This window comes from Telopea speciosissima, chromosome 6 (assembly GCF_018873765.1).
Source record: "Telopea speciosissima isolate NSW1024214 ecotype Mountain lineage chromosome 6, Tspe_v1, whole genome shotgun sequence".
Lineage (NCBI taxonomy): Eukaryota > Viridiplantae > Streptophyta > Magnoliopsida > Proteales > Proteaceae > Telopea > Telopea speciosissima.
Window position 1 is genome coordinate 60,105,539 of NC_057921.1, and position 23,131 is coordinate 60,128,669.

Sequence of the window (23,131 nt, forward strand, 5' to 3'; positions counted from 1 at the left end):
AGGCAATGGTGCTCCTGATGTCTTTGCTAGTATTGTTTCTTAATGAAAAGTCCAGAAGATGGCAGTAGCCCTTGTAATGTATGTAGACATTAAAATTGATGCATTAGAGTCAAACAAATGCAACTCTATATCATTACTAGATCTAAGCATGAGAGAGAAGAAAATCATAGTGAATCTCGAGTTAGATAACAGTTAGAAAGTCATTCACTCAATACCAATGAAGAAAGTCATTCATCAGAACCAAGACAGAGATAAACATAGGAGCTAAAATGGATGTAGAAACAGGTGGCATTTACCTGCACCCAATATGACAATGAAGAAATTACCTGCACGTTTGAAGAAACAGGTGGCATTAGAATTGAAAACACTTGCAGCATAACAAACATAGAGATAAATCAAGCACTTTTAAAAGTTAAGGAAATCAATCACTTGCAAGATGAACAGCCAGAAAGATAAACAGAGAGGAAATCTTGTTTCATTAATAAGAGATAAATCTAAGTGATGATTCTAACAACCCTTACCGGTCAAGCCACGAGTTAGAGTTTGAAAGAATTAAGGTTTGAAACCCAGACTCATCGTATAGGTCTGGTCGAAAACGAGAGAGAGAAGGAAAAAGCGAAGCCAGGGATTTCAGATCAGGAAGCGAAGGGGGAGAGAGAGAGAGAGAGAGAGGTGTACATACCAGAGAAAGGCTGACGAAATCCTGCCACCGCTCTCGGGGAAGATGATGTGTGAGTGACTCTCGGGGAGAAGACGCGCTGAAACGTTGGAGAGTCGGATCAGAGGGATTTGTGTTTAACTCGCTTTGTTTATACAACAAAGCATTTTTACTGCAAAATAGTTTTTTTTTTGGGAAATTATCAGGGCCACCCCCTGACGTTTGCCTATATTTTAGTACTCTCATTAATAAGAGTGACCACAGTTGCAGTTGGAGTTGGAGCTGATTCAGTACTACAAAGAAGATGTTCATCGATGTCTAACCGGTATTTCATTGTGTAATGCCCATGCAAATCACAATAAAGCGAGTTCATCAATGTTCCAAGGCAGGCTTTTCACAACTTCTAATGAGAGAGAGAGAGAGGTGTACATACCGGAGAAAGGCTGACGAATTCCTGCCACCGCTCTCGGGGAAGACGATGTGTGAGTGACTCTCGAGGAGAAGACGCGCTGAAACGTTGGAGAGTCGGATCAGTGGGATTTGTGTTTAACTCGCTTTGTTTATACAACAAAGCATTTTTACGGCAAAATAATTTTTTTTTGGGAAATTATCAGGGCCACCCCCTGACTTTTGCCTATATTTTAGTACTCTCATTAATAAGAGTGACAACAGTTGCAGTTGGAGTTGGAGCTGATTCAGTACTACAAAGAAGATGTTCATCGATTTCTAACCGGTATTTCATTGTGTAATGCCCATGCAAATCACAATAAAGCGAGTTCATCAATGTTCCGAGGCAGGCTTTTCACAACTTCTAACTACGTTTTGAGATACTTCATCAGGCCTGTGTTCCTTGAGAAAACTGGCTTTAAGCAATGAGATTGGTTTTGTCAATTTCTTCCGGTAGAACTTTACTTTTAATTGATGACTTATTTCAGCCAATGCAGTCCATTTTGTTTATGAGACACAATTATCTTTTCCTTTGAAACACATTGATCTTGCTGATTTATTTTGAGGAAATTTGTTTCATTGCTTGAATGAAATTTCACATGTTTCTTAATTGGTCTTCTTACGTCTAAGGGTTTGACCTTTTTAGATTGAGATTACTGTGTAGATAACCACAATGATGGTTGAAGATCTAGGTGTTGAAGCTAAAGAAGCTGCAGTTCGTGAGGTTGCAAAGCTGTTGCCTCTTCCTGAGCTTTTGTCATCCATAGCTTCGATCAAGTCAGATTACATAACTCGTCAACAGGTATCAATTTAACCACTACATGCACAATTTTTGAGATTTAAGTGTTGTTTATGTTGTGCACAAGCTTAAAACTTTGAGGTTAGTTGGCAGAGATGTTGTAGGGCAGTGCGGGACTATTAAAGAATATGGTGCTTACATTTAACCAAGTTCAATTTATGTACCATCTGCAACATAACAAACGAAAATAAAAACCTTTATTGCTTGAACTTGATCATGGTAAGTGCTTACATGCATATTTACATGTCAATGATTTATGTGTTGGCTATGGTTCTTTGGATAGGATTTTATCATTATTTATTTACTTTTACTCTTGGGAAAAGAAGTCTGGTGATAACTTGTTGGCATTTCAGGCCTATATTTTAAATGATGCTTCTTAATGTATTGCTTGTAATTGAGACTGATGATTGAATTAATGAAATTTTAAATATTAATTAGCTTAATTTAATAATGAACAAATTATTTAAGGGAGCTTATGAGCTAAAAAAACTGGAAATACGAGCCTATTAATGAGCTTAAAGTGTCAAGATAGGCATTTTTAGATGGAGTGCTCACAATGAATGAATGCGTTGATGCAATTCTGAGGAGAAAAAATTGTTTGGTTTTCAAAGTCAACCTTGGAAGGGTATAGACAATCTTGTAGAATGAGAGGTGTTGGTGATGGTGATGAAATTAATGGGTTGTGAAGATAGATTGGTTTCGTGTGTTGACGCCTTCACGGTTGCATACAAAGTTGTCACGGCGGTTAGGCGACCCAAGGCAGTGGAGAGGGTAAAAAATCAAGGCGACACCAAGTAGGTGACCAAGACGCCCAAGTCGACCAATCTATCCCAGCTGTTGTGAAGATAGATTGGTTTCGGTCTCTCACCCACAGCTATCCCAGCTGTTGAAACATGGTATTTCTCCCATAACCGATGGCAACAAGGCCTGAAAATTCTTTTCTCCAAATCTGATCCTTCCTTACAATAGGGGGCCTATTAATAGCTTAGGCAAACTTACAATAAAAATAGAAACTTTCTAAAATAGAAACTAACTGAAAATAGAAAGTAGGGAAATAGAAACTACTAAAACCTAACTAAAATTAGAAACTACTAGGCTTTATAGTTCAGCCACATGCAAGAATAACTAAAATAAAAACTAATAGATTTAATAACTAGGTACTACTAAGAGAATAGTATCAAAATAAAATCAGACCTTCACACCAGCTGTCCATATCAGCCCCCAAATCACTGTTCACATGAACAGTAACTCGGGTATTGTTTATGTGAACAGTAACTTCTTTTTTATTTCTATAAATATCTGTCTTGGTCTCTTTTCTTCTTCTTCATGCTTCTCTCTGGGCTGGGGCTGCCGTAGGTGATGCTCCATCGAACCAACAAAAACTTGCCACATCATCAAACCAGGCTGCCTCTCACAGCAGTCGAATCCGCAACCTTGCTGGTCTGGTTTTGGGGCTTGTTTCTTGCGGGTACATATGGACTTGTGATCTACATCACCTTGAGAGCCCTGCAGTCACTTAATTTTTTACAACTTGGCCTTGGCTATGCATTGCCAGATTTTGACCTAGATGGGCTCCATTTTGAGCAGCTTATCATATTTTTGAGGGGGTCAACATTGGAAAATAATAAAACTAACATGTTAAAATGGGAAAAACTGATATAAATAAGCCCTAAAGTTTTGATAATTGGCAAAACGATGCTGGATTGTTTGTTGCTTGTTTTGATGATGTTGAGTGATCATTGATTGATTAGTGAATGCTTGATGTCTCCTCTTTAGTTTTTCATTTAATTAACTCCTAAGAAGACTAAATATTAGTTGATTTAGTTGACGTAACTTGGTTAGGATAATATAGCCTAAAAACCCTGTTTTATGCGCACCTTCACCAATGAGGCCTCACTTAGGCCTCTGCCTAGGGTTTAAGGCTCCTGGCTGCTTGAAAACTATGATCTTGACTAATCTTTATCATATTGTATATGCTTTTTGATAAAATTTAGGAGTCCCTTTTATATGCTTAATGTCGCTCTTGGTCTGTGATGTCAGGCAAATGATGCACAACTCAGTACAATGGTTGCAGAGCAGGTATAACTATCTTATATTCCAGATGATGCTGGTATTTATGCTGACTCCAGTATTTGTCGGAGTTACTGTTTCTCCAGTTTCTTTCTTCTTATCTTATTTACTAGCTGATTAGAACAGTCCTGGAAAGATAAAAAAAAATCATAACTACTCAATCATGATGTACTTCTTGCTCGAGTGGCAGATGTTGAAATAATTTTTGTTTTTGCCTTAATGGAAGAGGGATGAGTTTAGTTGCATAATAAGACAGGTTTAAACTGAACTCTGAACCAAGATGGTGTGATTTTTTTTTTGCCCTAGTTTAATCAGGTTTAAGCCAGACTTGAGGCACCAACGTGATGTGTCACTATCCAAGTTGGGAGCATGGTATCAAGTATCGACATGTTTCGGTCGTCATAGTACCAAATCTCGCTGAAATCTTGGAGATTTTGACTCTACCGAGACGAAATGCTGCTTTGAAATGAAAAAATACAAAATTTTCAGCGAAATTTTTGTCATTTTTGTTTTGGAATCTTGCTAATTTTGGTCTAAAAAATGCACCGTTTCGTCGCAATTTCGGTTATTTCATTCATTTCGGCATTTTGCATAAGTGGTTGATACAAAGGAAGTTGGGGGCTTTCCCAAGTTAGTGCTATACTGGAACATAGTATTTTAAGGCCAATGATAAAGAATATAAGTAGGAGGTCGCTTTCTCATGTAAATTAAGAGCAAAGAGAGAGATTAATTACATATGTTGTTAAAGCATGGTAGTCTTTGAGTCTCTTGTCTTTTTGGGTGAATAATTAATTCGTTACCAAAGAGAAGAAAGAATATAGGGGGCCCCAAGAAAGGGGAAAGAGAAAACAACAAATAAACAAAGCAAGGCTAGGCCCTCAAGGGGTGGGAGAGGCCTGCAAAAGAGAGGGAGAGAGAACCCCAAAAAGCAACAATATGCCTGTTCCTTGGGGAATCAGTACAGCGGGAGGAGAGAGGAATTCTTGTTCCTACTGTCAAAGGAGATGGTGTCCCAAATCTGCAAAAAAGATAGAGAGTGGAGGGACCATTTCTTGATATTTCACTCCAACCAAATCTGGTTGATGGCGACATTGAAGGCGAGCTTGCCGATGACATCGCAGATAGAAGATCCGGCAAAGGACATGTCCACCAAAATCCTTTCTTGCTGAAAGGGGAGAATCCTACGACTCTTGGGCCAGCATTTTGCAAGGAACCCCTTTCCAAATTGAAGAGGATAGGGGACAAACAAAAAAAAATAGATGATTAATATCTTTCTCAGCATCCAACATAGGCAACAAGAGGGGTACATTGGGATCTGGCGATGAATGAGGAAGGATTGTGTTGGAAGTCAGTTGGAGAGAGCTCGCCAAACCGTGAAGCTGTGTGACACAACTAAGATTGTCCAATTGGGTCAATTGGGCCTCCGAAGACTTTATTTTGGCCCATGGTTGGGAGTTTTATAGACCTTGGGCTTCTTATTTTTGAAATTCACATAATGGTTGAGCAAGGTGCAGATGGAAAAGCCCGTTATTTTATCAAGGGGCAAAGGCCCTCCTTACCTTAGTTCTTTATAAGGGCATAAGTTTATTGATGTAATGGTCCTAATTTATAAGCCCATAAAGTGGGGATAATGTTAGTACACGGGATTAGTTGTTAAATTGAGTGTTTGAGTTAGATTAGGATATTTAATAGCTAGATAGAATTTTGTTATGAGTTTATTTACTTTATTGAGTGTATTAGAGTGATTAGGAGCCCTTTTATGAGTCAAATTAGGAATTTAGAAGCTCTATTTATATGTAATACATCCCTCATCAATTAGAGATGATTGAAGTAAAGAATATGAGTTATTTCTAAGAGTTTTGGTTCTGTTGAGCAGTGCATAAGGGATTGGTATCCCAAACCTGATTCTTCTCTTCTCTTCTCTCTTCTTTAGTTCTTCTTCCCAAGAAGATTGATCTCATCTCTCTTCTCTGTTAAGGAAAAACACTCTGATCTCCAAGGAAAAGCACTTGGATCAGGAGAATTTGCAAAGTGATAAAACCCGGTGGACGAATTTTCCATCTCCAAGGAAAAACACTCCGATCTCATTCCATCAGTCTGATTTCTTCCCTTAACAACACAATTACTTCCTTTATCTCAGATCTGATCACAGATTTGATAATTGGGTCTGCTTGCATCTGAGATCCTTAATCTAGATATGCATATTGCATCAATTGGTATCAGAGCTGAATTTGAGGCTACATTATGGAGGTTGATAGATACAATTTACTTCTTTCGATTAGAGATGGGTCCCATAAATTGCAATTGACACCACCTTGATTTGAAGACAGGTTGTCGGGAGCTTGCCAATAATAATAACCGCTTCTATGATAATGTTTCAAGTATGATAGAATCTTTCGAAAGCGGATCATTGGTGGTTGACGAACTTGATGACCAAGCTAAAGTGAACGATCCAATCATGGTTGAAATTGAAGAATTGATCGACAGTCCGGTTTCAATTGGGAAACCCCACGATCAGATTTCCATCGAAGAGACGTCATTTGCTAACTATCAGAAGATCGTGACGGTTGATCATGAGGTGTGTTGGATCATCGCTCCATCAAAGTCAATGTCTGTGTATGTCAATCGAGTGGTGCAGATTCTCTTGTTGTAAAATACTCGAGGTCGAGTTTTTCTCAACACCGGGAGAATTGTTCCAACTAAGATTATCCAACGGGGTCAATTAGGTCTCAGAAGACTTTATTTTTGCCCATGGTTGAGTTTTATAGACCTTGGGCTTCTTGTTTTTGGTTTATTTGATGTAATGGGACCTAATTTATAAGCCCATAAAGTGAGGATAATCTTAGTACATGGGATTAGTAGTTCAATTGAGTGTTTGAGTTAGATTTGGATACTTGATATCTAGATTTAGTTCTGTTATGAGTTTGTTTACTTTATTGAGTATATTGATTAGAAGCCCTTTTATGAGTCAAATTAGGAATTTTAGAAGGTCTATATACATGTGATACATCCTCCCATCAATTAGAGATGATTGGAGTAAAGAATATGAGTTTTTGTGCTGTTGAGCAGTACATACGGGATTGGTATCCCAAACCTGATTTCTTCTCTTATTCTCTCTTCTTCCTCCCAAGAAGATCAATCTCATCTCTCTTCCCTCCCCTTCCATCAATCTGATTTCTTCTCATAACAACCCAGGTGCTTCCTTCATCTCAGATCTGATCACAGATTTAATTATTGGGTCTGCTTGCATCTGAGATCATTAATCTGGATTTTCAGATTGCATCACTGTGGCAAGTGATGTGGTGCTTAAACCAAACAAGCTTGTGCCAAAGCTGTAATGAGCCCCTAGACTAGATGATATCCCATGCCGCTTTGGAGCTGAATAGCTCTGTGGAGACTGGGGTCCAGATTGTACTGTCTCCATTACCCTGAAGCCTATTATAGAAGGAGGGAAAAAAATTCCACACCACTGAGAACGGAGGAGGGTTTGGAGCCGGAGGGGCCTAATCACCAAGTCTATGATATCGGCGTCCATAGACTGCTTGGAGAGACCCAAACTATAGATGGCTCTTGCACAACTGAGTTGAGAAGCACACCCATAAGGTACCAATGGTCAAGCCAAAGAGAGGTAGAAAAACCATCATCTATAATGGTGGAGATGGCTCCAAGAGCAATAGACCGATGCTGCAGAATCTTGCGCCAAACTCAAGAAGCATTAGAAGAGGAAGAGACGGTCCAAATGGAGTCATGAAATCCAATCCACCCAAATGCTTTTCTGCTTGGTCACAATCTTTCAAATCAATTTGATGATACCAGCTGAGTTGACTTCTTTGATTCTTCTCAAACCAAGCCCTCCTTCCGCTTTGGGAAGGTAGACCGAAACCCAACTGGTAGGATGAAGAAATCTTGAAGAATCAATTCCTTTCCAGAGGAAGGCAGACATACGGGATTCCATCTCTTTGATGGTTGCTTGAGGTAGCCCGAACGCACCGGACCGATGTATGTAAGATGACTGAAGAACTGATCTGATGAGCTCCAATTGACCAGCATAGTAAGGAGGCTTACCTTTCCAAAGTTGAAGCCTTTTATGAATAAGGTCAAGCATGTGGGTGTAGTGGTGGGCAGGCAGTCTAGCAGGAATCAAAGGGAGGCCCAGATACTTCAGCGGAAGGAGGCCAATGGAGAAGCCTGACATCTCAATCAAGGTAACCTTGACATATTCCAAGACCCCTACCAAGAACAAGAGAGATTTTGTTGTGGTTGACGCGAAGGTCCGATAAATCCTCAATGTGCTGCAGAGTGCAGACAAGACATAATGGTCCCGGAAAGAATGCTTGCTTTGGAAAATATCATGCGATCATCTGCGAAGGCAAGGTGGGAGAGCTTGATATTCTTGCACTTGGGGATGGGGGAGATAAACTGCTGATCTGTACACCGCTGAATACTTCTGGAAAGGATTTCAAGCACCAGGGAAAAGATGTATGGAGAAATAGGGCTTCCCTGACGGTGTTCCCACTGATGAGGGAAAGAAGCCTGCTGGAGTGCTGGACTGCCATTAACCAACATTGAGAAGCTTGGAGTGGAAATGCAGTAGCAGATCTAGTTAACAAAGGCAGGGGGTAGCCCATCTTAAGCATGACTTTAGAAATGAAATCCCATCTCAGAGAATCAAAGGCTTTGTGGATGTCAATCTTTATGAGCGCAGCTGGCAGGTGAGATTTTCTATCAAAGCCTCTAACAATCTCGTTGCATAAGCATCAGATATGCTCCTACCCAGAATGAAAGCTGATTGGTTTCACCAACTTAAGCCTATTGGCAAGAATCTTGGCAATGAACCTGTATAAGAGGTTGCAAGGGGGGGGGGGTATACTGTATACATAGAAAAATATTAAGAAAGTTAAATTGGAGTTTGGGGTTGAGGGAAGGGGACAGTAGTTATACATAATATGCAAGAGGAAGGAAGGAGGAAGAAACAAGGAGGATCACATTGGCCATTGGCATTGGAGTAGACTAAGGATTTAAAAATGCTATGAGAGACTGGACCAGCCTATCCAGCTCCATACCAGCTGATCATTGGGGAAGATTGGCCAAAGATTGTCTTATGGATTGGATCAGTGGTTGCTGATCCCAATACTGAGTGGCCGTTACAGCCAATCTGATTCCAATTAAACCTTGGAGTGGAAACCCTCCCCCCCCCACAAAAAAAAAAAAAAAAAAAAAAAGGAAAAAGAAAAAAAAGAACCGCCTCTATAGGAGGAGGGGCCCAGCTTTATGCATACCATTCATGATAGTAGTCATGCAGGAACCCTGCTTCACATTATACAATAGTATAGATATAATAGAGTTGCTTAGTAAGTTAGTATATTCATTCACATGAATTCAGCGATCTTCTGTTGCAAAATTGAAGACAATTTTAACAGATAAGTCCTTCCCTACAGGTTGAACAGGCACATGCTGGGTTAGAAGCTCTGGCCTTATCTCAAAAGGCAATAAATCAGCTTCGGGAAAACTTTATTGGTATTGAAAAGTACGTTGATTCATGGTTCTTTGAATGATCAAATGGGTTTAGTTGCCTCTTAAATGGGACTTGCCATATAGACAAGCCCTCCCTCAGTTAAAATTTTAATGGTTGAAGCTGTATATTATTTGTTTTGTCTCACTTTCTTGTGCATCAGGCTGTGTCAAGAATGCCAAACACTGATTGAAAACCATGATCAGATAAAGCTCCTTAGCAATGCAAGGAACAACTTAAACACAACTCTGAAGGTTAGTTTATTCTTGAAACTTTGTTGCTTTAGTTTGTCTCTCAGTCCCGTCTTTCTCTCCAAACAAACTTTCAGAACAAATTTGATTCCACATAATTGCTTGTAACTGAACTGACTTTTGTGATTGTTCACAAACATCTTCCTGGAAGTTATGGATGTGAAGATCCTTGTCATCTACTTTTCTGATGATTTTAATGACTACCGTGTCCATTTCGTAGGATGTGGAGGGGATGATGTCTATTTCTGTTGAAGCAGCTGAAGCACGGGATTCTTTGCGTGATGATAAAGAACTCGTTAGCACATATGAGGTGTCCTTGTCAAATTGAAACCAGTCTCAATGTTACATTTCTATTATAACTGAGTGCAGCTTGAATTTCCCACTGACCTTGCTTTTAATTATGTCTTTTCTGCTTATGTTGGAGTAGAGGTTAACAGCACTAGATGGAAAAAGGAGGTTTGCATTAGCAGCTGCGGCATCCCATAAGGAAGAGGTTGGCAGGCTAAGGTCAGTTCCATTTGTGCTGTTTCTTTTTGGCAATTTCTGTTATTATATATATATTTTTTTCTTGAGGCTGGGATGTGCTTGTCTGTCGATTATGAAATTTGGTGTCATACTAGTGATTATACACGGTCATAAAAATGTTGTCCTATATAGGCTTGGTACTAGTGATTACATGAGCTACGGGATCCCGAAACCACCAGCCACCCCGACCTAATTCATGATGAGCCCACCAACTTCCTGGCGAGATGCCTACGGTTAAAAACCACCGACATGTCAAGATCCAAATTCGAATTGGTTCCTGGTCCTGGTCAGAGACCACTGTGTTCGCGCCGGCGGTCCAACAAAGAGGCGAAGTAGTGGTATCTTTCTTCCCATTACGAACGACACTCTTCGCCTGCTCCCTCCCCGGTCATGTAAATCTTATCGTTCATATAGGTGATATGGTGTGAGCCTGTGGTTCACAATTAATCATGTTAGAATATGATGGACCAGTTAGATAGGCATGCATTTAGTTTGTTTTTGGTGTTTCCCATGTTACAGACCATTATCAAGCTTCAGATCTTTGGCTCAGTGAGCTTTGCTTGCTGGTCCCATTTTGGAATAAAGGAACTTCATGGTCAGGTTGTACTTGATAGGATTTTATAGTTTTATAATGGTGGAGTATAATGAATAAGTTCAAATGCACGAGGAAGCAAGGAGCTACAAAATTTGTTGTTTGGATGCTGTTAAGATTCCCTGTCATTCATTGAAATGTTCTGTGACTTAATGTCGTTTAACAGCTATTTTTTGAATCATCAATATGGAGTATTGATATGGAATTAGTGCATTTCATGGTTTTTGGTTCAATGGGCATGGCTGTGGTGTGTGTTAGGTTGAATATTCTGTACTCGTAAAACTTCTGATTTGATAATTTAACAGGGAATATTTTGAAGATGTAGATTCGTGAAACTTATGATTTGATAATTTAACAGGGAATATTTTGAAGATGTAGATCGGACTTGGGAAACATTTGAAAAGACATTATGGGGTCACATTGCAAATTTTTTCAAACATGCAAAAGAGAGGTACCCTCTTTTATAGAAACTTTGGAATTTGGAATTTTCTCTGCAATAAAAGTGTGTGATCTTGTGGTTAATGGTTATGCTCAAGTTAATTGGGCTTTGTGGTGCCTATATTAATATTTTTAGAGAAATTCCATATTCCTTTATTAGAAGAGAGAATTGAGAGAATGCTTGAGTGATCAAAATAGATCACCCAGGCCCTTTATTTATAATAATTGAATTACAACTAATTAAAGTAAAATTAGGAATGCTGCCTCAGTCCTAATCCTATTAGGAATTCCTAATACAACTAGGAATACCAAAAGTAGAACTAGGCTGAGGGAAAAACAATAAAAAGAGAAGCCCTAGTCCTAGCCGAAATATGACTAGGAATCTAGGAATACATAAAACATAAAATAAAAAGGAAAATGATCAGAATACCCCCACGTGGTATTCTGGTATATCTTAACACTCCCCCTCAAGTTGGAGCAAAGATATCAAGCATGCCCAACTTGACTAGGTTAGGATGAAAGACCCGTCTAGGCAGTCCCTTGGTGAACATATCAGCAAGTTGATCAGCGGACTTCACATAAGGAACACAAATAAGGCCTTCCTCTAACTTTTCCTTGATGAAATGCTGATCCACCTCAACATGCTTCGTGCGATCGTGCTGTACCGGATTATGTGCAATACTAATGGCAACCTTGTTATTGCAATACAGCATCATAGGAAGGCGAATAGCAACGCCAAGATCTTGTAGCAAACCTTTTAACCAGAGCAGCTCACAAATACCATGTGCCATAGCACGAAATTCGGCCTCAGCACTAGAACGGACCACCACATTTTGCTTCTTGCTACGCCAGGTGACAAGATTACCACCCACAAAAGAACAGTAACCAGAAATAGACTTACGGTCTGGAGAACCTGTCCAATCAGCATCAGTATACGCCTCAATGCGTAGGTGACCATGAGGAGCCAAGAGAATTCCTTTCCTAGGAGCGGACTTCAAGTAGTGAAGAATCCAAAGCACAGCCTCCATGTGTGAAGTATAGGGATCATGCATAAACTGACTGGCAAGACTAACAGCAACAGCAATATCGGGACGAGTATGAGAGAGATAAATCAACTTTCCCACTAGTCTTTGATATCGCCCTTTATCAATTGGATCACCCTCCTTTTCCTTGAGACGAACATTTGCATCCCTAGGAGTATCTGAAGGACTGCATCCTAACAAACCAGTCTCAGTCAGTAGGTCTAGGACATACTTTCGTTGGGAAAGAAAGATGCCTTTTGAAGATCTGGCAACTTCGATCCCAAGAAAATACCTTAGTTTTCCTAGATCCTTAATTTCGAACTCTTGGCCAAGAAATGTCTTTAACCTGTTGATCTCAACTGTATCATTGCCAGTGACCACAATATCATCAACGTAGACTATCAAGATAGTGAGTTTTTCACCTACTCTCTTGATGAAGAGAGTGTGATCTGCATTACTCTGCTTGTAGCCTACAAAAACCATTGCTTTGTGAAAACGGCCAAACCATGCTTGGGGGGACTGTTTCAACCCATAGAGAGCACGTTTCAATCTGCAAACCTTGCCTCGATTGCGGTTAGAAGAAAAGCCTGGTGGAATGTCCATGTAAACCTCTTCATCGAGTTCCCCATTGAGGAAGGCATTCTTGACATCAAGCTCATTCTTGACATCAAGTTGTTGTAAGTCCCATCCAAGATTAACTGCACAAGATAAAAGTACTCGGACAGTATTCAGCTTAGCGACAGGAGCAAAGGTCTCCTGGTAATGTATCCCATATGTCTGAGTAAATCCTTTGGCCACGAGACGTGCCTTATACCTATCCACAGTTCCATCCACCTTCTGTTTCACTAACACCCATTTGCATCCAACAGTTCGCTTCCCTGGTGGAAGAGTCATAAGCTCCCATGTGTTATTTTTTTTCAAGGCGTCCATTTCTTCCATCATTGCAGCCTTCCACTTTCCATCTGTAAGAGCTTCTTGCCAATTTTGAGGAATACGAACAGAAGAAAGCGAGGAAACAAATGCACGAAAGGATGGAGACAAAGAATCATAAGAAACAACATGAGATAAAGGATGTTGAGTGCAAATTCTCACACCTTTGCGAACAGCAATGGGGAGATCCAAAGAAGAAGTATTACTAGGTGGAGAATTAGGTTCCGGAGCCGGAGGTGGCAATTGGACGGGAACAGGTGTCACAGTGGATTGAAGCTCCCTAGTTCTGGTCCTATTCCTTGAAAAAACCTTCAAATTTGTCGCATCAATCCTTCGCTGAAATTCACCAATGGGGGATAATAACATTTGTACTCTTTTTGGGTGGTAGAGTAACCTAAGAAAATGCAGCGGAGACTGCGGGGCTCAAGTTTGCCAGGAGATTTAGTATCCCTAGCATAACAGACACACCTAATCACCTTAGGGGGAACAATAAAAAAGGAAGAGCCATGTAAAAGCTCGATAGGGGCCTTGGAAGCAAGAACCCGAGTCGGCAGCCTATTAATCAAATAGGCTGCAGTAAGGACAACATCCCCCCAATAAAAGGATGGAACATGACGGGCAAACATTAAGGCCCGAGCCACCTCCAAGAGATGACGATTTTTCCTCTCAGCCACACCATTTTGGGCTGGAGTATCAACACAACTGGTTTGGTGTAAAATGCCATAGGCAGAAAGGTATTTTTGGAACTGACCTTCCATATATTCTGTCCCATTGTCACTTCTCAAAATTTTGAGAGAGGCATTAAAATGAGTCTGGATCATTTGATGAAAATGCTGAAAACAAGAGAAGACTTCACTCTTGTTATGCATAAGGTATACCCAAGTGAAACGGGAATGACAGTCAATTAAAGTAACAAACCATCGTTGGCCATTAAGAGAGGTCTTACGACTAGGTTCCCACACATCAGAATGAATTAAGTGAAATAGGGAAGAACTTCGTTTATTAGATATAGGATAAATGGAACGTGTCTGTTTGGCCAAGACACAAGGCTCACAAAAAAAGTCTTCCTTATGACAATCTTTAAACAAAGCAGGAAACAAAAGGGATAAAGTGCCCAAAGAGGGGTATCCTAATCTAGAATGCCATTGATGTAATTTAGAAGAAAAAGAAGATGACTGACATAATTGGGAAGGTAAAGCTTGTTGCGGTCCATCATTAAGGAGATACAATCCACTATGCAGCTTACCCGATCCAATCATCCTCCCCAAGTCCAGTTCCTGAAAGACACAATGAGTAGGAAAAAAAGTCACTTTGCAATTTAAATTTTTGGTAATACTACTAATAGAAAGAAGGTTAGTAGTAAATTGTGGAATGTGCAAAACAGAGGATAGAGTAAGGGAAGGAGAGCAACTGATGGACCCCTTGCCTGAAACAGAGGAGAGGGAACCATCAGGCACCCGAACTTTGTCCTTCCCAGAACAAGGGGAATATTTATAAAAAAGGTTAAAAGACCCTTTCATGTGATCAGTGGCACCGGAGTCTATAATCCAGGGAGAGGAGACAACCGATGCACAGTGACCAGCAAAAGGGATACCTGAGCGGGCAAAGTGGGAACCTGATGGTGTGGAATAACCGGTAGGAACAGATGTAGTGGAAGACTGTAACATACGCTTGAGAGCTTGGAATTCCTCCTTGGAGAAACTATTGTCAGCAGTGGGTGTCGGAGCTACACTTTCAGTGTGGTTGGCTTTGTTTTTAGGCTTAGCACGACCGCGTTTAGCCTCAAAATCAGCAGGCTTCCCATGTAATTTCCAGCACTGAGCCTTGGTGTGATATAGTTTATTGCAATGTTCACACTTGACAGGCTCCTTCGGAGGGGCAGCAGCAGTAGCAGTAGAGTCAGAAGAAGTGGCTTTAGAACCAACAGCCTGTAGGGCTGATCTTTCAATAGAAGGACCCAACATCATTGCAGCCCGCCGTGTTTCCTCAGTAAGAACATAAGAGAAGGCCTGCTCTAATGTAGGGAAAGGCACTCTACCAAGGACTTGCACACGGATTGGATCATAATCAACATTAAGACCAGCTAGGAAGTCATAAACACGAAACTTATCCACATAGGCTGAATAAGCAGTAACATCAGCAGCTGTAGAGGGCTGAAATGGGGCATAGTGATCCAATTGTTGCCACAGACTTTTGAGGACAGCATAGTACTTAGTCACGGACAGCTCCTTTGGGTAGTAGAATGGAGTGTCTTCCGAATGTCATACACCTGTGCATCATTCCCCAAATGTCCATAAGTGCCCTTAGCAGCAGCCCATGTTTGTGCAGCGGTGTCAAGAAGAAGATATTGGCTGGAAAGCTCCTGTGGCATGGAGTTCAAAACAAAAGACATAACCATAGCATCATTGGCAGCCCATCGGGTCTTGGCAGTGCCTTCTTCAGTAGGCTGTTTGGAGGTGCCATGAAGATGCCCACTAAGTTCCCTACCAGCCACAGTCAAGGAGAGAGATCTGGCCCAGAGGAGGTAATTAGATCCATCAAGTTTGATAGATGCAGCATAAGGGAGGAATTCTGTCCGCGGCTGAGAATCAACTCCAGAGTTGGCCGTGGTCACTTCTGAGTCCCCCATATTGTAGACAACACAGTGGCAGCAAAACAGAAATAAAAAATTGGATGAATCCCTGTGGCAGCAACAAGCAGCCCTAAATCCAAAGTTCGATAGGTAGGGTTTTGAAGAAAAACCCTAGAGGAGAAATATCGATTGGGATTTAGGGGTCTTCAAATAGAAATTAAGAGGTCTTCAAACAGTGATAAAATACTGTAGAGAGCCTTGAAAGTTGATGCAGATGTGTTCAAACAGCAGCCCACACAGAGAGGAAAAAAAAACCAGATTGAGAAATAGCAGGTTTTTGTCAAAAAAACCTGGAAAAGAGATCGATGTGGATATATGCCTCAATGGTGGGAAGAGAAACAGAGACAGCAGCTGTCCAGAAAGCCTGCAGTGATGGATCCCAAGAAAACCAGCTTTAATGGCAAGGAGAAATTGGTCTTCAGCAGGGGAGAACTCCAAAAAAAATATCGCAGAAGTGTGGGCAGCAGCTATCAAACCAAAACCTTATTAAATCATCAATTAGTGAGGTGATAAATTAGGGCAGCATCTATCTCACAGATCACCTCATTAGATCTGCCCTAATTGGAGAGGAAAAACAAAAAAAAAAGGTGAGGAAATTCGAGTGGGAGGGGAGGGGAATGGATATCGAGTGAAAAAAAGGATGGAAAAGAGAACGATGGAAGGGGGGAGGGGTAAGAACCAGGTTAGGTCAGAGAGACCTGCTTTGATACCATATTAGAAGAGAGAATTGAGAGAATGCTTGAGTGATCAAAATAGATCACCCAGGCCCTTTATTTATAATAATTGAATTACAACTAATTAAAGTAAAAATAGGAATGCTGCCTCAGTCCTAATCCTATTAGGAATTCCTAATACAACTAGGAATACCAAAAGTAGAAGTAGGCTGAGGGAAAAACAATAAAAAGAGAAGCCCTAGTCCTAGCCGAAATATGACTAGGAATCTGGGAATACATAAAACATAAAATAAAAAGGAAAAAGACCAGAATACCCCCACGTGGTATTCTGGTATATCTTAACACTTTATTTTCACTTTATGTTCTTTAAAATACTTGAGAGTTAATTTATTAGTTGATAATTAATTGGTATTAATCTGATGGAATATTTGGGGAATTGAACTTGTGTCAATGAGACACAAGCCCTCTTTATTTATAATGAATGATAAGAAGTACAAGTTACAATTATACCCCTAAGGCAACACAAGCTAAACCCTACTGGACAATTATACCCTTGTACCCATATTACAACACTCTCTCCCCTCAAGTTGGTGCGTAGATATCAATCATGCCCAACTTGCTAATGACAAAAATAAAGCTCTTAATAGATAAACCCTTGGTGAACGCATCAACTAACTGATCACCCAATGGGACAAACAGAATACAAATAAGACCTTGTTCTAGCTTCTCCTTGATAAAGTGGCGATCAATCTCCACATCTTTGGTTCTATCATGCTGGACCTTGTTATGGGCAATACTGATTGCTGATTTGCTGTCAGAGAATAGACGCATGGGCACCTCAACTGGGACTCTAAGGTCCTGAAGTAACCCCCTAAGCCAAAGCAACTCACAAATGCCATGGGCCATGGCCCAAAATTCTGCTTCTGCACTGGAACGAGTCACCACTGCTTGTTTCGTGCTTCGTGCTTCTCCAGGTGACGAGGTTACCACCAACATATGTACAGTAGCTAGAAGTAGATCTCCTATCATCAGGGCAGCCGACCCAATCAGCATCTGTGTATGACTCAATGCGAAGAGAGTTATGAGATGTGATGAGAACACCTTTTCTAGGAGTAGCCTTTGGATATCTCAAGATTCGGTATACAACATCCAAGTGAGATGAATATGGATCATGCATGTATTGACTAACCATGCTAACAACAAAGGTAATATCTAGGCTGAGTATGAGATAAATAGATTAGTCTCCCAATTAGCCTCTGATAGCTACTCTTGTCAACCGGTTCTCCATCCTTACTGCGAAGATGAGAGTTAGGCTCCACAGGGGTGTCGACAGGCTTACACCCCAACATTCCTGTATCAGTCAAGAGATCAATTGTGTATTTTCGTTGTGAGAGGGAAATACCTTTAGCTGAATAGGCTACCTAGAGATGCCCAAAAAATACCTCAATTTTCCTAGGTCTTTGATTACAAACTTGTCCCAGGAATTTTTTCAAGGAAGAAATTTCCTCCATGCTACTCCCAGTGATGACAATGTCATCAACATAAACAATCAAACCAGTAATATGGGCAGATGTCCTCTTGATGAACAGAGTGTGATCGACATTGCTTTGCTTGTAACCAATGGATACCATTGCCTTATGAAACTGACCAATCCAAGCCCTGGGAGATTGTTTAAACCATATAAAGCACGGTTGAGTTTACAAACCTTCCCATGAGTCTCCTGGGAAGCAAAACCTCGTGGGATCTCGATGTATACTTCTTCCTCAAGCTCTCCATGCAAAAATACATTCTTGACATCTAGTTGTTGGAGGTCCCATCTTTGAATCACTGGACATGATAGGATTACTCTGACTGTATTCATCTTGGCTACCGGTGCAAAAGTTTCCTGATAGTCAATCCCGCGAGTTTGTGTGAACCCTCTAGCAACCAACTTTGCTTTGTATCTCTCCACAGTTCCATCAGCTTTGTGCTCTACCACGAACACCCATTTGGCTATTACACATCGTAAGTCTGTGTGAACCCTCTTTCACATGGCGAAGCAAGAAGCAACTAGTAGTATCCAGATCTAGCGCGGAAGCAAAATACTGAGCAATGACGCATTGTTTGAGCTTATTTGGCTTAAAGTGTTACTTGGTGATCTGGGAGTGACACCTAAAGGATCTATGAGGCTCTACTGTGATAATAAGGCATCAATCAGTATAGCTCATAATCCAGTCCAACACGACAAGACCAAACACATTGAAATTGACAAATACTTCATCAAAGAGAAGCTTGAACAGGGCTTGATTTGCATTCCATTCATCACTTCCGAAAACCCATTAGCTGATGTACTCACAAAAGGTTTGACTTCTAAGTCATTTCATCCTATTGTATTCAAGTTGGGCATGAGGGATATCTATGCACCAACTTGAAGGCGGGGGGTTAAAGGATAAGGGTTACGTAGATTGTCTACATTCATTGTATGTTGGCTAAGGACTGTGACTATACTGTGGCTCAGCCTTAGCTAAGCATACCTTATTTGTAATCCATTATCCACACTATAAATTAATAACGGCCTTTGTCATCTCAGACAAGCCAAACCATTCTCTGGATTTTTCTCTTCTCAACTGTTCGTGACTTTGAGACCGAGTTGCAGAGGTGGGAGAAGTGAATAGGAAGCTGCAACGGCAAACACTGTCACCACCACTGTCGGAGGAGGAGGAGGAGGAGGAGGAGAAGAAGAGGAAGAAGAAGAACAGAAGAAAGTGTACCTGTTTCTGCTTGTTAGGATCTTCGATTAAGCTTTGCTGCTCGACTTGCAGATGTTAGATGAATGAGATGCTTGACTTGCGGAGGTGGGAGAAGGACAAGGGGTTTGTTCGTGATTTTGTGGATGTGGAAAAAGGAAAGAACAAAGGAAGAAGTATAAGTATTTAACTTATACTTCTCCCTTCACGCTTTTGACAACAACGTTCTATTGGGGAAATGATATTATGTATGATTCTGTACATGGCCAAAACTATAGACCCCTGCTTAAAATTATTGTACTGGAATCTCTAAATTTGTAAAATATCCTTACATTTTAAAGGGCCGCCTTATGTAATAAAGTGACGCCAAAGTGCCTAACCATTGCCTGAGCTCACCTACACACCTCGACAACTGTGCTTATAATGATTAGATATTATTTTATAGCTTATTTAGGCGCATTTCGACAAGCATGAAGAAAAAAAAGAGCGTTTATATGAATCAGTCGTCGAATAGCGTTTTGAATCGACATAGAATAGATAGATAATTTGCATTCCCGTAATTCATTAATAGGTGGCAAAGGCTACTTGTTCTTTGGTGGGCGAAAAAGGAAAGGGGTGATGTGATCCTTTATGGCTATTATGTTTTAAATAACACTAGTTTTGTATGTATCCATTCCTATCTTGAGCATATCCAGCATCTCTTAGTGTCTCTGCGATATGTTTCTTAAGATCACCTTTTGGATACGCTGCCCAATGATGATACTTTAAACCTTGCTTATGTGTGCTTACAGTTTTTTTTTTCCGTTAGAATTAAACTTCGCTCATGATTTCAATCTTTTATGTTTTCTTTGGATCATTTATATTTCTGATGCTCATTGTCTGGTTGTTTTTATTTTCTTGCATGCATGATATATTAGGACCATGTATCTGGATTCAATCAATTTTACATTGAAATTCGTTGCTGATGTCCGTTCAATTTCTTTTTGGGGTGTGTTTTGTTTGCATGGATCGCTATTGTGCTACTTGTGTGCTTATCTTTTTATTTATATCTGATATATGTAATTGACTGTTTTCTTATCCCTTTATTTTTCTGCATTCTGTGATATTTCTAATTCTCCTTATTACACTTCTTTGTTTTGTAGTCCACAGACATTGGTTCGGGCTATTAGGTATGATCAATTAATAAACATTTGCAATGATTTTTTTTCTCTAGTTTTACATTTAGTTGTTCAATGCTACGCTTATTTGATTTTTGTGCTTTTACCTTATATGTTGTTGGACTTCCTTGTTTTTGGATATTCTGCTTTGCACTGTTTCTTATTAGTAGATGCAGAATTCTGTAAATCACCCACTAAAATAAAAGGAAGAAAGTAATTCTTTGTGTTGTTATGTGGCGATGTCATGGTGATGGTAGCTTCATTGGCTAGTAAATAATTAGTGACCCATCAACATTTCTAACATCAAACTTGTCCAGCTTGTTCATCAGTGTTCAACTTAATTTTGTCAGCAACACTATCAAATGAAAATAGTAGATATTTGTGTGCAGGAATTCTGCACAATCTGTTCCTACTTTTATTTTATTTTTTGCTAGGCCTTCCAAGTTTGGTTTGAAAAAACCTGTGATGGGTGTTTGCTTTGGTTAATGTGGCTTTTGCAACTCATGAGAACATTAAAGTGGAGATCTGTTCAAGTGAATGAAGATTTACTTTATGCTTGTTGGTGTAAATTTTTTAAACATTCTTGGAAATCCCTGTAGAAGGTTTTCTCAGGGTTTTACTCTTAACATTTGTGCTAGCATTATTCTTGCCATAGTTGTCACTGCGTCACGACGATCCAAGTCGGTGGAGGGGTGTCACGTCGATATATAGACATGTCGCCTGCCATGGCAACGCGATCATGTCGACCATGGCAGAATTGTAATTAAATCCAAAGTTGAATGGCAAAGTTGAATGGCAAACTAGTAGATAAATCAAGATTTATAAGAGCAATGGTAGAATTGTAATTAAATCCAAAATTGAATGGCAAACTAATAGATAAATCAAAATTTATAAGAGCAATGGCAGAATTGTAATTAATCTGAAGCTGTAAAGGAGTGGCAGAACTGTAATTTAATGGAGTTAAGAAAACTGAATGGGCTAAACAGAATAGCAATAGAGAATATAGGGGGTTTTATATAAATAATATAAGTTGTCCTTGCAATTTTAAAGACTTAATGTCTTTTTCAACCTTGCAATAACACGATAGAAAGAGAGGCAGAGAGGCAGTGAACTGGGGTTGTTCCAGTAGAGGAAACTCCTTACGAAGACGGTTCTCCCTGCAATTTCTGGAATAAAATCGCAGCACCAAGGTCTGCCGATCCCAACGAGAAATAGCCCCGAAATTCTGATGGCAACCGAATGGTGAGGTCAAAAATCAGATCTGGCGGATGTCTTAGTTGCAGGTTACTTTGGTGGAAGCAGTGTGATATGCATCTTCTAGGTTAAAATAGGAGATTTAGGGAAACAGGGAGTGGGTCTAAGGTTGGGGAAGAAACAAAAAATTAAAGAAGAAGAAATCGAAGAGCGAAAGAGAGACGGACGCCATGGCGTAGGTCGATATGAACATGTCTCCAGCGCCAGGACGACATGGCGGCGCCATGACAACTATGATTCTTGCTGTGCTTCATGAGATTATCTTACCCTTTTTTACCATTCCTTTGTCAGATATTGTGCCATTAATTCTTGAATTAGGATTTTTTTTGTTTAGTGTGTCGGGGAGTGAAGAAGGGAAATCTGACTCCATAAACTCTGGAAACGCATTGTGGATATGAATTCTTAATATTAGGCCACAAATGTAAAATTGAAAGTTTTGAAATTCAGTTAGGTTTTTGTGATAGTAAGAATTAGGCTTTGTTAGATATTGTATGGGAAGGAGTTATGTATCGGTCAAAGTGTCAAACCTTATTTGGTGTGCACGAATGCTATCAAAATCGCTTTGAATGAAAATATTTTTTTACACTCACGGGTAGGGGGTTTGTCCCTAACGTGATTACATAGTCTAGTTGCTATTTCTTTGCTATGTTTCCTACTGTAGATTAGATTCTCTTGTTTCCTTATTAGATTAGCTTCCTATTTTCTCTCCTTGGCTGACAAGGAGTTAGTTTCCTTTTCTAATGTATCTTTCTCTTGATTTTATTATAAATAAGACAAAGGGAGAAGAGACTACTCTCACGTTACTGAGAGCTAACATAGTTGGCTGCCCTTCTCTTCTTCTCCTTCAGTCTGTCTCTCTCTCTCTTTTCTTTACTTGGTACTGGTTAGACAGATCCTTGGTTTGTTACATGGTATCAGAGCGGTAAGTAGTACCTGATTCTCTACCGCAATTTCCGTTTTGAGAGTCGTTTTAAGTTGCTGGTTTGAAGAAGGAAACCCTAGTTCATAGAAGAAAGAGGAGGAATTAGGGTTTCGTATGGGTTTCAATAAAATCTGAAGTATGGTATGGTATCATACCGGCTGTTGATTCGATTATTGTTGAGAAATTTCTACTACTATCGTGTTCCCTGCTACGACTAGTAGCTGAATTATACTCGATTGCTGCTGATTGATATGCTGCCACGATGGGGTTTGATCGATTGACATTTTGAGTACTTTGGATTTGCTACTATGTTTTTCGACTATCGGATTTTCTGTTATAGATGTGCTGCCATCGTGGTTGATTGCTGCTGATTATCTGAATTTTTCTATCCATTACTGAAAATACTATTGATTCTGGTATGGCTGCTACTATTTGCAATCGATTCCTTGCTTGTGCTTGGTTCTCCACCTCATGGTTCGAAGGTTTGATGGAGTTCTCCACTTGCTGCTTCTTCATGCTTTC

General features: G+C 40.1%; 1 protein-coding gene across 1 annotated transcript in view; it reads left to right on the top strand.

Annotated features, from left to right (window-relative positions):
* The first annotated feature begins 1,751 nt into the window (after positions 1–1,751).
* The window catches only part of LOC122665298 (exocyst complex component SEC6-like), an 88,738-nt gene continuing 67,358 nt past the window's right edge, over positions 1,752–23,131 (top strand). Inside the window, exons 1-8 of the mRNA XM_043861414.1 lie at positions 1,752–1,907; positions 3,945–3,983; positions 9,413–9,501; positions 9,650–9,740; positions 9,958–10,047; positions 10,165–10,244; positions 11,213–11,305; positions 20,419–20,445. Coding sequence (XP_043717349.1) covers positions 1,779–1,907; positions 3,945–3,983; positions 9,413–9,501; positions 9,650–9,740; positions 9,958–10,047; positions 10,165–10,244; positions 11,213–11,305; positions 20,419–20,445 — 638 coding nt within the window. The 5' untranslated portion in view covers positions 1,752–1,778. The remainder of the gene's footprint in view (positions 1,908–3,944; positions 3,984–9,412; positions 9,502–9,649; positions 9,741–9,957; positions 10,048–10,164; positions 10,245–11,212; positions 11,306–20,418; positions 20,446–23,131) is intronic.